The 12,526-nt window shown below is 39.9% G+C and overlaps 3 protein-coding genes across 4 annotated transcripts; 1 reads left to right on the forward strand and 2 right to left on the reverse strand.

Moving 5' to 3' along the window:
- The first annotated feature begins 1 nt into the window (after position 1).
- LOC135334601 (KICSTOR subunit 2-like) lies at positions 2 to 4,029 on the forward strand. Its single transcript, XM_064529854.1, has 11 exons — positions 2 to 151; positions 207 to 319; positions 553 to 702; positions 995 to 1,158; positions 1,415 to 1,549; positions 2,501 to 2,642; positions 2,890 to 3,015; positions 3,129 to 3,223; positions 3,288 to 3,450; positions 3,512 to 3,613; positions 3,711 to 4,029. The coding sequence occupies exons 1-11, from the start codon at positions 61 to 63 to the stop codon at positions 3,876 to 3,878; spliced, it is 1,449 nt and encodes a 482-aa protein (XP_064385924.1). The 5' UTR covers positions 2 to 60; the 3' UTR covers positions 3,879 to 4,029.
- Positions 4,030 to 5,125: 1,096 nt separating this feature from the next.
- LOC135334603 (diphthine methyl ester synthase-like) lies at positions 5,126 to 7,396 on the reverse strand. Of its 2 annotated transcripts, none has more exons than XM_064529857.1 (7): positions 7,222 to 7,396; positions 6,664 to 6,724; positions 6,519 to 6,582; positions 6,231 to 6,460; positions 6,136 to 6,175; positions 5,887 to 5,978; positions 5,126 to 5,419 (listed from the first exon to the last, which is right to left on the reverse strand). In XM_064529857.1, exons 1-7 carry the CDS (start codon positions 7,354 to 7,356, stop codon positions 5,226 to 5,228), a joined length of 816 nt encoding a protein of 271 aa, XP_064385927.1. In that variant the 5' UTR covers positions 7,357 to 7,396; the 3' UTR covers positions 5,126 to 5,225. The 2 variants fall into 2 exon arrangements, with proteins under 2 accessions (XP_064385927.1, XP_064385926.1); XM_064529856.1 differs by having other exon boundaries at positions 6,519 to 6,615.
- A 595-nt stretch (positions 7,397 to 7,991) lies between these two features.
- On the reverse strand, positions 7,992 to 12,525 carry LOC135334600 (bactericidal permeability-increasing protein-like). Its single transcript, XM_064529853.1, has 15 exons — positions 12,281 to 12,525; positions 10,723 to 10,834; positions 10,246 to 10,374; positions 9,855 to 10,019; positions 9,630 to 9,693; positions 9,512 to 9,575; positions 9,354 to 9,445; positions 9,127 to 9,303; positions 9,013 to 9,072; positions 8,786 to 8,956; positions 8,601 to 8,680; positions 8,506 to 8,548; positions 8,381 to 8,444; positions 8,259 to 8,335; positions 7,992 to 8,186 (listed from the first exon to the last, which is right to left on the reverse strand). Exons 1-15 carry the CDS (start codon positions 12,390 to 12,392, stop codon positions 8,145 to 8,147), a joined length of 1,452 nt encoding a protein of 483 aa, XP_064385923.1. The 5' UTR covers positions 12,393 to 12,525; the 3' UTR covers positions 7,992 to 8,144.
- Position 12,526: the final 1 nt, after the last annotated feature.

Raw genomic sequence — 12,526 nt, forward strand, 5'->3', positions numbered from 1 at the left:
ACCCGCCTCCACAAGTACACATCATCACATCTGTAACGACCTTTGCCCATAGTTTAAAAAATGGCCACTACTATCAGATCAAGGTCCAATTCTGAAGGTGGGCATATCAGGTCTCCACCAAAACCAAAACCATCCAGTAGCCGGGTACCAGGTGAGTAGATCTACACTACTTAGAAGTCACCATTCCACACTTCACTCCTCTGCAGTAACACCCTCTGGCTCTGAGTTTGTGAACATAGGTTCTCCAGAAGAAAACTTACTGGAGACGTACTTTGTCCTACTCTCAAAATTCAGCTTTGATAGAGCAAAGGAGCAATGTGTGAGTGCATGATTTTGTTTTGGACATCATTATTGCACAGGCAAAGCTCTAGCTTCCAATGAATCGTTGGCCTACTATTTTTCTGAGACTAGATCAAATCCAAAAGTGGGGGAAAGTTCAATTAGGGCAACTGAGCCTACCTATAAGATGTCCGTCATGGATAAACGATAAGGAGGGTATTAATATAATTATATAGAGCTGCATAACTATTGTCCAAGCTGACTTCTCTATAGGACCGTGAGAGGGAGATAAAGAGTGGCACAGGTGGTACCAACTGGTGTGAACTGATGAGCCTCATGAGTCGATTATGTGTGGCAGAGATGAACTACTTCTCCCTTAGCTTCATGGAGAGAGCTGCCACCTTCAGACTGGTCCGGAGGGAGGTGAGTGTAGTTGTGGTTACATCTGTGAATTAAATACCTTGTTTGCATAGACATCGCAATTGGGCATAATTATGTTTGAAGAATCATATATCACAAGTTTACTATAAAATTATATCAACAACACATGTACTAGTAAACAATTTATTCATGTATTATGTTTGAAGAATCACATATCACAAGTTTACTATAAAATTATATCAACAACACATGTACTAGTAACATGTCCTAAACAATTTATTCATGTAGATACATTGTATACCAATTCAGGAAAATACTTTGTTGTTTTTCTCAGCCCCTAAAAGCAATGTATGATTCCATGATACTTGACCTGAAGAGGATACATGAGGTGTACATGAACCGCAGGGGGGGAAGCGACTTCTCTTGGGAGCGGAAAATGACTGAGCTGGTGACCAGCCTGTTGGAGTACACAGCAGCTAAAAGGGACATGACAGATTTGTATCCTATTGTGTCCACATTGGAAACACTTGAAGCTGGGTGCAATTTTCAGTTCTCAGTGCTTCCTATGTCACACACCAACTGTATACGAGTGTGCTTCACTGTTATTAAAGTGTACTGTACCAGAATTGAATGTGATAACCGGCTGTACAACAGTCATTCTAAGCTGTTTGTTTAGAATCACCGGTATGTACGCATCTGCATGTGTTTACCTCTGCGTGTGTTTACCTTGTGGCCCACTTCCTTAACCTTTCAGTTATGTGCACTTTGAGGTGACTAACTCTTGTCACCTTGACTACAAGCAATTTGAGAGGTACCTCAAGGACATGTTGGAACGATACAAAGACAGTTTTCAGCATCCCTATTTGAGGCCCGTGAAGACAACATTCCAGTAAGCTGACAAATGTTGTTTACCTTGTATTGTACGTAGACACAATTGTTGAGTGTGTCTGTTCCATTAAAGGACTGAAGTACCCTCTATAATCATGGATATATTTTCTTTGGCATTATATAATATAAAGTGCTCAACTTCTATCTGGATCAACACAACACAAAATAAAAATCCTCTGTATATAAGCTACTGAGATCTTACCACATAATTATATACACTAGCTAACATTGTTTTGCTAGAATGTTTTGGCTTCAAGAGATATCCTTTATTAGTCTAACGTAAGCAAGGTCTTGCTCATACACATGCCACTTCTGCTTCTCACCACCTGCTCGGTACGAGATCACTTCACCTCCGCTGATTTTCATGAAGTCCTCTGAAAACACTATTCGATAGATCCACTGTGCACCACCTCCGAAAGTCACATCTGACCAGTCCACGATGGCTCTGAAAGTTCGAATAATGGGGTCATAAGTGGAATGTAGGAATGGCTTCTTCTCTGGTGGGGCAGAGCCATCATCAAGTCGCCATTCGGGGGGAGCCTCACTGTACGATATGTAACTTTCTAGTTCATTGAAATGATAACTAGCAAGACCCTCAGTATGAGCTTGAACGTAAACACCACCAAAAATGGTGGTCGGTTTTTCCATCAGTGATTCCCCATTTTCTAAGAATGTGATGTCAAATGGGTGTATAGTTTGACGACACACTGGACAGTTTAATGGGTTAAATGAATGTGGCTCGGTTAATAGCTTCACCACACAAGATCTACAAAACCTGTGCTGACATTTAGTAATGACAAGGTCTTCTTTGCTTGTTAGACAGATAGGGCAATCCATTTGCTCAGCCATTTGATTTTCTACTGTTATTTGTTCTAAAAACTGTTTTGGGTGTGGTCGAGCATGTAGTCATTAAAAAGGGGGAGGGGCTGACATTGTCTCTTTTCGCATGCAGGAGAGAACTGACAGTGTTGGGAGATTTACTCCAGGCACAGATTAGCATATCAGAGTGGCAGTTTCTTCCTGCTATTCTGGCTCTACAGGCAGTAGACAGCAAGCTCAGCCAATGGAAAGGTCTAGTACCTTTGGGAAGCCAGGTTAGAGAATTTATATAACGTAAACAGAGAGCTTTAGCTAAAATACAGTGACCAATCAATTAATATCCCAAATACAAAATTCAGTCGAGTATATAGTCAACTAATATAGTCAACTACTATATACTGTATAATAATTATTGCAATGGCTTCATTTGAGCACTATAAAATAATGTGTGACGATATTAAATTTAGAATATAACAAATGCTTGTAGTATACGATGAACCCAATGCCACATTTATTATTCAGGGTAATCCAGAACGACGTCAGGTGCAAAAATCCATTCGCTCCCCCCCACAGTCTCCCCCCCCTAGTGGTGGTGTGCCATATTTGTACAAGTGGCTATGCAAGTTCCATGTTACGCTCCTTGCAAAAGTTAGCGAGCACATATAATTTATAACGGACACAGCTCAATGCAAGATTGACATCACATCATTAATGTCATTATGTATTATGATAATACATTACAATAAATGTTATTCCCTTAGTTCACTCTCTACTTTCATGATGTGTTGTCAGAGCATGCTTCAGTGTATGACATGAAGCATTTGTCAGCCAAGTTGGATGTAGACTTTCTCGGATGGTATGTTACTGTTCAGGATACACAAAGTGCTATAGGTCTAAAACAATAATCTATGTTCCCGTAGGCTGTCATCTTTGATACGTCATACACCAGTAACAGCAGTTATGTTTGTCTTCAACTCTACCGGGGTCCCAGATTTCAAAGGCCCAAGGTACCGTTTTCCTGATTCTCCTGCTCCCACCCTCACTGGCCTGAACTCATACCCCTTCATGATTACCATCCCACATGTGAGTGTACCAAACACCTGTGTTGCTTTCGTATATGAGAAATTGTATCTCCAATGCACAGGACTTCGAAGTTTACCACCACCGGGCTAACATAATCAGTATGATCATTGAGAAGGGAGGGCAGTTGAACTCTACCACACAGCCTGTGTCACAACACGATGATGTGAGAGTCACAAACTATAGAATCACAGCTAATGGCCAAAGCAAACCATTTATACTCATTCTATAACATCGTGAGCTTTACTTTTTATTTCACCCAGAATCTGCACTGTGTCTACTATCTGACCCAAGTTGAACCACTGATTACAATGGTGTGTATTGCAACTATCAAGCGGAGAGAGAGGGACAACAGAGTTACAACACATATAACGGACATTGCAGCTCAATTGAGAAATATTCACATAGCTACTCTATTGAGACCGTCTTGAGAGACCACACTATGATGTGTTGATACAATTATGTACTCACATGTCTTAACTGTCGACATGCATAATGTCTGCATAAATATTAACTTAATTAGTCGCTGCAGAAATTATGTAGTCAAATCTGTGTATTGATCGATTATTATTCATGCATGTGCTATAATAATTGTAAACAGACAGCACAGTCGATTAACTCTCTATTAACAGGCGCTCTGAATATATAGGTTTAAAGGACACTATAATTTATAACGGACACAGCTCAATGCAGGATTGACATCACATCATTACTCTATAAAGCAGGGTGGAGCTCCGGTCAGTAGTTGTTCGTATTCTCAACCTATAGAGCTAGTGCAATTGAGAGTCATGTACTTGTCCGACTAAGAGGTGTAAATATGCACGACGTATAATTTTATAGTCAATCACATAGTATATAAATGACACTCAATAAACCTAAGAACCATGCCCACAGATAGAGTAGAGAGGGATTGGAAACGGAAGTGATTCACGTGATGTTTTACAATAAAGTCTACGTAGTGGCTCTGGGACCATCGATCCGTGTATCTCTTCATAACTCCCGCAAAAGCCCGGGAAACTTATTGTGTTCAATGCATATACATCTCAGAGCTGCTATCCCCATTACTGAATCACATTCCCCCTAGCTGATGGTAGGTATCAATTGGAAACATAATCTTGATTGTCGTGGAGTAGCTGAGGTACACAGAGCGCTTTTTTCATGCTTGTGTTCTTATAGTATACACCTATGATATAGCTAAGGCTGTGTAACTAAATAGTGTCCTGTGTCCTAAATGGCCTCAAGTATGTGATGAAAGTTGATGTTTAGCAGCAGAACTGCTCGTGGACTTCTTGCAGAGAGCAAAACAATTCTCATGAATTATTCATATTTAGCCCTCATGTTAAAAGTGCCTCGATTAAAACCGCGGAGATACACGGATGGTACTTCGAGGGTACTTCCGTTTTCAATCCCTCTCTACTCTATCTATGGTATAACCAAGGGCGTATAAAAAGAGAGAGGGCATGCAACAGCTTGTGAGCAAAAACTAAAGTGGGCAGTGGAAAAGTTAGCCTCGAATATGAGGCTATGGAAAAGTACACTAAAAATAAGTAGATTTTTGCTCGCACGTAGCTAGGGTTGATAGGGTTGATAGTCAGTTGCATGTGTCCTCTCTTTTATACGCCTTTGGTATAACTAATTAATTATTCTTGTTTGCATGTATATACAAGTACATGGTAAAGACACTATAGAGGTATACAACACCAGAAAAATAGGTATGATAGGAATAACGATAACAAAATCAAAATTATAATATTTCCATGGAGTACAGGCAATGGACTCTATTTTGTCTCCGTTTTACATACTATATTTAGCATTGTCTGTTCTAAAGGATGCACCTCACCAACAATAACAAGAGAATGAAGAGGCTTGCCTAAGTCTACTTTGGACATATTCTCCAGAGTATCCACAACCAACTGCTGAGAGGGCGATCCAATTCTAGCCAGACCAACACACACTGTTTTGGGGGATATACCTGCAATCATGTGTGCAGGAATAACAAACATACTACATGCACATAATTATACTTATATGCACCAATAACATTTTCTCTGTACAGCACCACGTACTTTACAATGTCAAGGGGCTAGGATCGACACCCACGCTAACTTTCAATGCAATGAAACTTTCTATTAAACACAAAGGACCATTTATAAAAGAGGAGAACTGCAATTTAACGAAGGAAAAACTGAAATCATAAAGAGCCCCTGAAAAAAGAAATTGCTAGCCTACTGTATGCAGGATAAGTAAGATGAATCTAGTTGCCATAAAAATTAAGAATCTTGATTTGTACATACAAGAAAGCTAGGTTATTTCAAGCCAAACCCATCTTGGAAGCATGTGAATCGATTATTCTTAGGCGGCAATATACGTACATTCAAGGCCATGCAGAGCCATAATGCAGCACTTAAATACCATTCTAGCCCTAAATAACAGTGTCACCTTTGATTTGTCTGTTTTGAAGGGCTTCTAACAACTGTGAAGATGCTTGCACGACAGACATAAAGCGAGGGGGCTCGAAAATCTTGTTCCCTCTGGCAAAGTGAACAATATTATTAATGGATGCTCGAAGCCTTTATAGGGAAGCTTACGGGAGTTTAGCAGTACAAAAATTCTATACACCGTAGCAAATAACTTTACCATGCGCATGCAGATGTTTTCCTTCAAATGTAACTATACTGTGCAACTTACTTCATCAAGTTCTTAATGGACTGTTCCTTTACTTTGATATCTAGTGAAACAAAATCAAAATACGTACATACTCAAGCAATTATCTTTCATCGTACCTAGCAGGCACAGTGAATGTAGCCCTCGTTCCAAATTAAGTTCAATTTTATCGATAAAACTATCTGGTTTCCAGCCTTCTGTCCAGAATGGAATAGACACTGTTTCACCAAACCTGTAGAGCTGAAGTCCACAGCAGCTAACAGCATTCATTATTGAAGCGTTGTGGATCACTTCAAATTTGATACCCATTTCGTAGGCTCGTACAATTAGGTCAGAGTGAGTGGTTGCCCTATGATACTATCACGATAATTATGCTGAACAGCAAATATGTATAGTGCTTGACATACCCCAGAGGATCTCCAACAACAAGGAAAGCTATATCATTGTCAATAGCATCACGAAGAATCTCATCTGTGAACGACCACAGATGAACGACCAGATTGACTATATTTTCGTGCAAAATCATAATAAATAGATGTGCCTCACACTCACCACTATTTTGTTCCACCAAATCCCTGTCAGCTAACATAACCTCACGTCCATAGAACTTCTCCTATTAAAATAATTGTATCGGGTTTGGACAGAAAAATCTACACGACAGTAACAGCTCCGCATTCAACACAGAGAACCATCACTACTGCCAAAGGCATAGTTATACGGAAAATACGAAGCCATGTCATGGGTAGGTGGGCATGGCCTGACTCCACGAAAACGAGTCGGGGTCGTCACAAGTCTACACCATGCATGCAGGTATGTTTATAGTTTTTTTACAGCTCTGAACATTCTTAGTGGATGTGCTAATAACTTGCTAGCTGTGCATCAATAAGGGGTTTTGTACCGTGATGACTCACCACACTCTCGTACTCGAAACTCTTGAGATAATTTATATGTTAAAAACAAAATCTACTAACACTTTAACCCAGACAGTTAGCCACACGTACTAACTATAAGAGGAGAAAGCGGAATACTATAGACCAGGCACTATTTCAGTGGTATTTTTGATTTGTTATCCAAAAGGAAGGGGTAATAGTTATCATTATGGTGTTTTACCAGTTCATCTTTTCCTACACCAAGAATTGAGGTGTAAGCTTCCAAGAAGACTCTGCTTGCTGTCTTGATGATCTGTAGACCTTTTACTGTGACATCTGACGGATCATGCAATCCTAGACCTATCAAATACAGCATTGTACGTCCAGTGCTATTTTAGAACACGTGTAGACATGTGTGGGCGTATGGCTGGTAGTCTCGTGAATCAGCCGCACTTGGAGTCCAAGTGCGGTTGATTCATGAGACTAATCTTCTGGTAAATGTTTTATACACCTGTAGAATTAGAAATGATAATAATAAGACAGCACACTGATTAATAATACTGGATGTGGTACATTTAATTTATCTGGCTCTCATGAGAAGTCGTCTACTACACATTGTTGCACAAACTGCACGTACCGGGCTAAAACTAACAAATTGTACCCAATATGTCATGTTATGTAGAATATTATAGGGAATTGAACACAGCACCTTTATCTGGCCAGGACAGTCACCAAACCAAAATGTAAACTTTCTTTCGAAAAAAGTACATGTGAATGACATTGTATAAACAAATTGCATGCATGCAGTTATGCTCTCGCCAAGCTTTTCACACTGCAAATGTTTTTTTAGTTGGATTTTTACATAATAATATAATATATCAGCCATCATGACCAGCAATTAGCAATGCTACACTCCCCATAAGTCTTGTTGCTAATTAAGACTGATTTAATATATCAGCCAGTACAGGTACTGTGACGTTAGACGAGGCTAGGATTGACCAAGTTACTGAGTGCAGGCATTAAGTTGTTGATGCAGTAAAACACAGCATAACTATAAAAAATCAGGGATAAAAATCATGTGCAGTAGTAAAAACAAACTAAAAAGTGTGTACATCTATAATTATGTACATGACCTACAGCAGTAGCCGCAGCTACTGTCAGAGTCTATGGTTTGTAGTTAATGTCTGTGCTCACAAGCACATACCCCTGTATTTGTGTGTGTGTAGGAGTGGTACATGTAGATGTGTGGAGCTGAGGCACAAGAGGTAAACTTATTACCTGTCCAAAAGAGATGCTAGGGTTCACAAATGAGATTCCATCCACGATTGGGATAGGGATACCAGCATTAGCATACTCTGCAGGGTTATATTTTCCAGCAATTCACAAAGACAGTAGCTTACGGTTCACTGTTGGTATCACAAACGCTGTACACAGTAGGTTAGCAGCTGTTTGAAGAACAAAAACCTGTATCAAAGAATGTACAATTGGTTTTAACTAATGATTATACGAAATTCTGATTACTCACACTGAATTGCCCTATATCTGATTTAACCAAGTTGATGCTTGCCCTGCATACATGTAATGGTAAACTAAGACAAGTGTGTTGCTGGAAGAACTTACTTCAGAAAAGTGAGATTGGCACTGACAATTTCCTTACCACCTACCGGAGCAACCTTAACCTTCACGTCGGCAAGTACATTCTGCAATGTAACCACCATGAAATCATTGACAAGCATACTACACAGAATAATTAAGCCGTCAGCTGAGGCTGCTTTAGTATCTGTTACATGTACTTATAGGCTCACAATTCCAAGAGTGAAGACAGGTATATTCTGTTTTGTAGTTGAGTTGACCACATAGACATCGACATTACCAGGTAGTACAAAATCAGCACTAGTGCTGTTGATTGTGAGGTTTGGAGGACGCACTGTCACAAGCCCTAGCATCATTGCCATGTTTGGATACTTATTATATAGCTGCATGGAGAGCATAATTACAATAATCGTATTAATGCTAAATTAGTAGTTCTTACAGCAGGTACAATGAGCCGAAAAGAAGAAGTGTTCAGTTGCAAAGGAAGACTTTTTGGTACCTGGTGGATTCAGACAGTTCTTACAAACTCATAATTATTATGGTTTAAACAAACCATGTCAGCAGTGACATTGTAATTTAGAATGCCCGCTTGCTGATACACAAATCCTGCCGAATCAGCAAGATACTCAGTCAGCCACACATACATCATGTTTCCTGACTCAGTGACTGGTGGAAGTGGAGCTGGAGTGTACGGGCACTCGACTGGCTTGGCAATCAAGAAAAATTCTCCCTAGATACAGTAGAATTATAATGTAGGCTGCATGAGCACCACTTTCATACCTTGTGATCTGTCTCTACATAAGTAGTGCTGAAGGTAGGAGTCGTTAGAAGTGCAAAATTTATTTCTGACGTCTTATCCACCTTCACAACAACTTAATTAAAATGAAGGAAAATTATGAACGCGTGGACAAAAATCAATCCATTAACAAATTCCTTACTGGGAAGTGATTCCAGTGCCGCATTGCCTTGTTTGTTGATTGCTTCAGTGGCTGCTGCACACACCTAAAATACGATAAATTTTGGTCAAGTTTTCATTGCTTTTGTGTTGCAGTTCACCTGTTGTTGAATGCTTCCCTTGAGGCCACCAGCAATTGAACTAGCAAACAGGTTGTACAGCCAGCTGTGTAAGCAAAAACAATATTTCTATTGATGTACATTCTAATTTTAATGCTATGTTAATCACATGCATACACTGGTAATAATTTAACGACTCGTCGAGTGCAATATGGCCAATGGCAAGGCCTCTAATTATGCCTCAACTTTTCCATGTACGATTCATACCTGGCTCCCCCATGAAAGTGAATGTCAAGTTTTTCGATACTCAGAGAGCAGCCAGTGGTGGAGAGGGTGGCATGACCCTTACTGTCTGCACCCACCAGAACACTCATGGTTAGTGACACACTGCTCACAGAAACATCACAGCTGCCACTGTCCGATACATGGGGCCTGACGTAAAAAATAGCAGACATTATAATTTGTCTAAAGAAGAAACAGCAGACTGATGATCACGTATGATATCAAAGAGCAGTTTTAATACAGACTGTAGCTACCATAACATTGAAGCTGAGGACACAGGAACCAACGCACACACAAAATGACCCATACAAACTACACCTTCCGTCTGGTGATAATTTTAATACGTATGCAGGAGAGGAAGGAAGTCCACACTTACCAGCTATTTTCCCTGTAGTGCCAGTTTGCATTGGCAGTCATGGAAATACTAGATGCTTGAACAAGAATTCCCTTCCCAGGAACAGATGTTAAAGTGGACGTTGGGATGGTTAACCCACTGAGCTTGATACTGAAAAATGAAACGCACATTTGGAAACAATAGTTACAATGTAAAATGAAATGCACATTTGGAAACAATAGTTACAATGTAGAAACACCATAATTATACCAGTTCTCAAGTTGCTGGCTTCCTTGAAAATGGCATGGACTTGTTGGCTCCACTACACTGTGACACTAATAGCCATACTAATAATTATGAGTGGGTGTTACATGTATATTGGGCAATAAAAAAAGTCTTGAATTTCAGCTTATAATTATAGGCAGCAGTATTAATTGAAAATCCACCTATATTATTACATGTATGTATCATGCACACAACCGTACTGCTGGCTACTGCTGGCTAGAAAGCATGTCATACCTGGAGAGAGAGTACGAGATGGAGCCTATTGGGGTGCCTGCTTTTCCTGAGATATCAGGGATAGTGATGGACGAGAGAGACTGCTCAAGAATAGGTATTCCCACCTGACGAACTGCAAGCATGAACAAAAAATCAACTAAATTCAGTTTGAATGGCCAGAGATTAGAGGTATTGGCAACGGCAGTAACTCATTTTGCACAGTTGTATACAGACCTTTCTTGTATGTGTCACAAACCCTTTCTTATTTATAACAATCATAATCTACTTGACATGCGCAATTACATCATACATATAACAGTAATGTATTATTGCTAACTATAAGTAATGATCAGTACCAATCTATCAGTTACAGTCACTGTTACATATGTTTAGTTATACACATGTAGTTTGTGCCCCAAGGTTTTAAGAAGCACTGCTGTAAGCCTGCCTACATACTTCGCTTTATTGTGTCTATGCTGACCAACTGGGTTGCATAAATTGTTGGTTTTGATTTCTTTGTGCATGATTTTTTTTACTTTGTAGCGGAAGCTGCAAAAGATTAAATATTCCACTACAATGTAGTGTATCATGGCATTTTTCAACCGTTGCCAATCGTTGCCAATCCCTCTCCTTTCCTTACCATAACCATAATAATATTTATGTAATTACAGCGCCAGTGTAATTACAGCGCCAAAAAAAATTAATTCCATTTCTGAGTGGGACAACTTTTATATAACCCATTATATTTGTGGTCGGCAAAAATATTTCATTAACCAATAATTGCATCACAGAGTCATAGGGAGCTGCTTCACAAGGAGAGTTGCCGGTTGTGCTGCAGCATGATTATAGTGACCCAGGGCAACTTCAGGATGATTGAATGCCTTAGGTTTAGCAGGCTGGACCTCTCTGATTCTAGGCCCCTATTCGTAACTCAGCGTTCAACCCAATTGGCACCTAAATTATGGTGGCGCTTATGTTCTCAGCTACTACAGACATTTTAGAGATGATGGGCATGGTTTAGCTCAGTTTCATTCGCTAGCTAGCTGCACTGTTGAGAGCTAGCTGACTCGTGAGAATTTGACTGTAGCTTAATTTTTGAATTTCACCACCAATGACATCACAGACATTGCCATCAAAGGAGCTAGGGCCTACACTCTAGTCTAGTTAGATGGATTAGCATGCTTTCTTGGATTGAATGCGGTGGAACTGGTTGTGGCTCGCCCATTATTTCGTCGACTGGTATAACAATCAAAAATTTGATGGGTCAGACAACTGTTTAGAAGTGTGAAGGAAGTCAAAGATGCAGGATGACTGCCTTAATGTCTCAAACAAGCCTTTTATAAGAGCCAGAAAAATTACAGCAACGGAAAGAAGGGCCTCAAAAATTATGCTGATGCCCACATGCCCACGTGGTACGTGGGTGCTCAAACATTTATAATTATTATGGTGGCACTGTAATTTACATCAATTTACGGTATTAAACAATGTAATGAGAAAGTATTTACCACTTGTTTAGGTAATCACATCTACTCATTTGCTCCTGCTACTACTTTAATACAGTATAGCATGAACCACTTACTGTAGTCAAGGCCTTTGCTAGTGATGGTGGTCTTGAATCCTGGGTTTACTGCAAGGGTGTCTTCAGCCAGGCAAACAGTCAGTAACACTGTTAGTAGCACACGAGCATCCATAGCCAGCTAGCTTTAGTAGTCAAAATAAAAGTTCCGATTCCTAGTAGTAGTCTATACTGCAGTGCTTCTGCGATCTGGTGCACATGCAATGTACTAGCTCAAATGTTTGGCAAGCTCTGCACATAGGCAGGGCT

The sequence above is a fragment of the Halichondria panicea genome, chromosome 4 (assembly GCF_963675165.1).
Source record: "Halichondria panicea chromosome 4, odHalPani1.1, whole genome shotgun sequence".
Taxonomy (NCBI): Eukaryota; Metazoa; Porifera; class Demospongiae; order Suberitida; family Halichondriidae; genus Halichondria; species Halichondria panicea.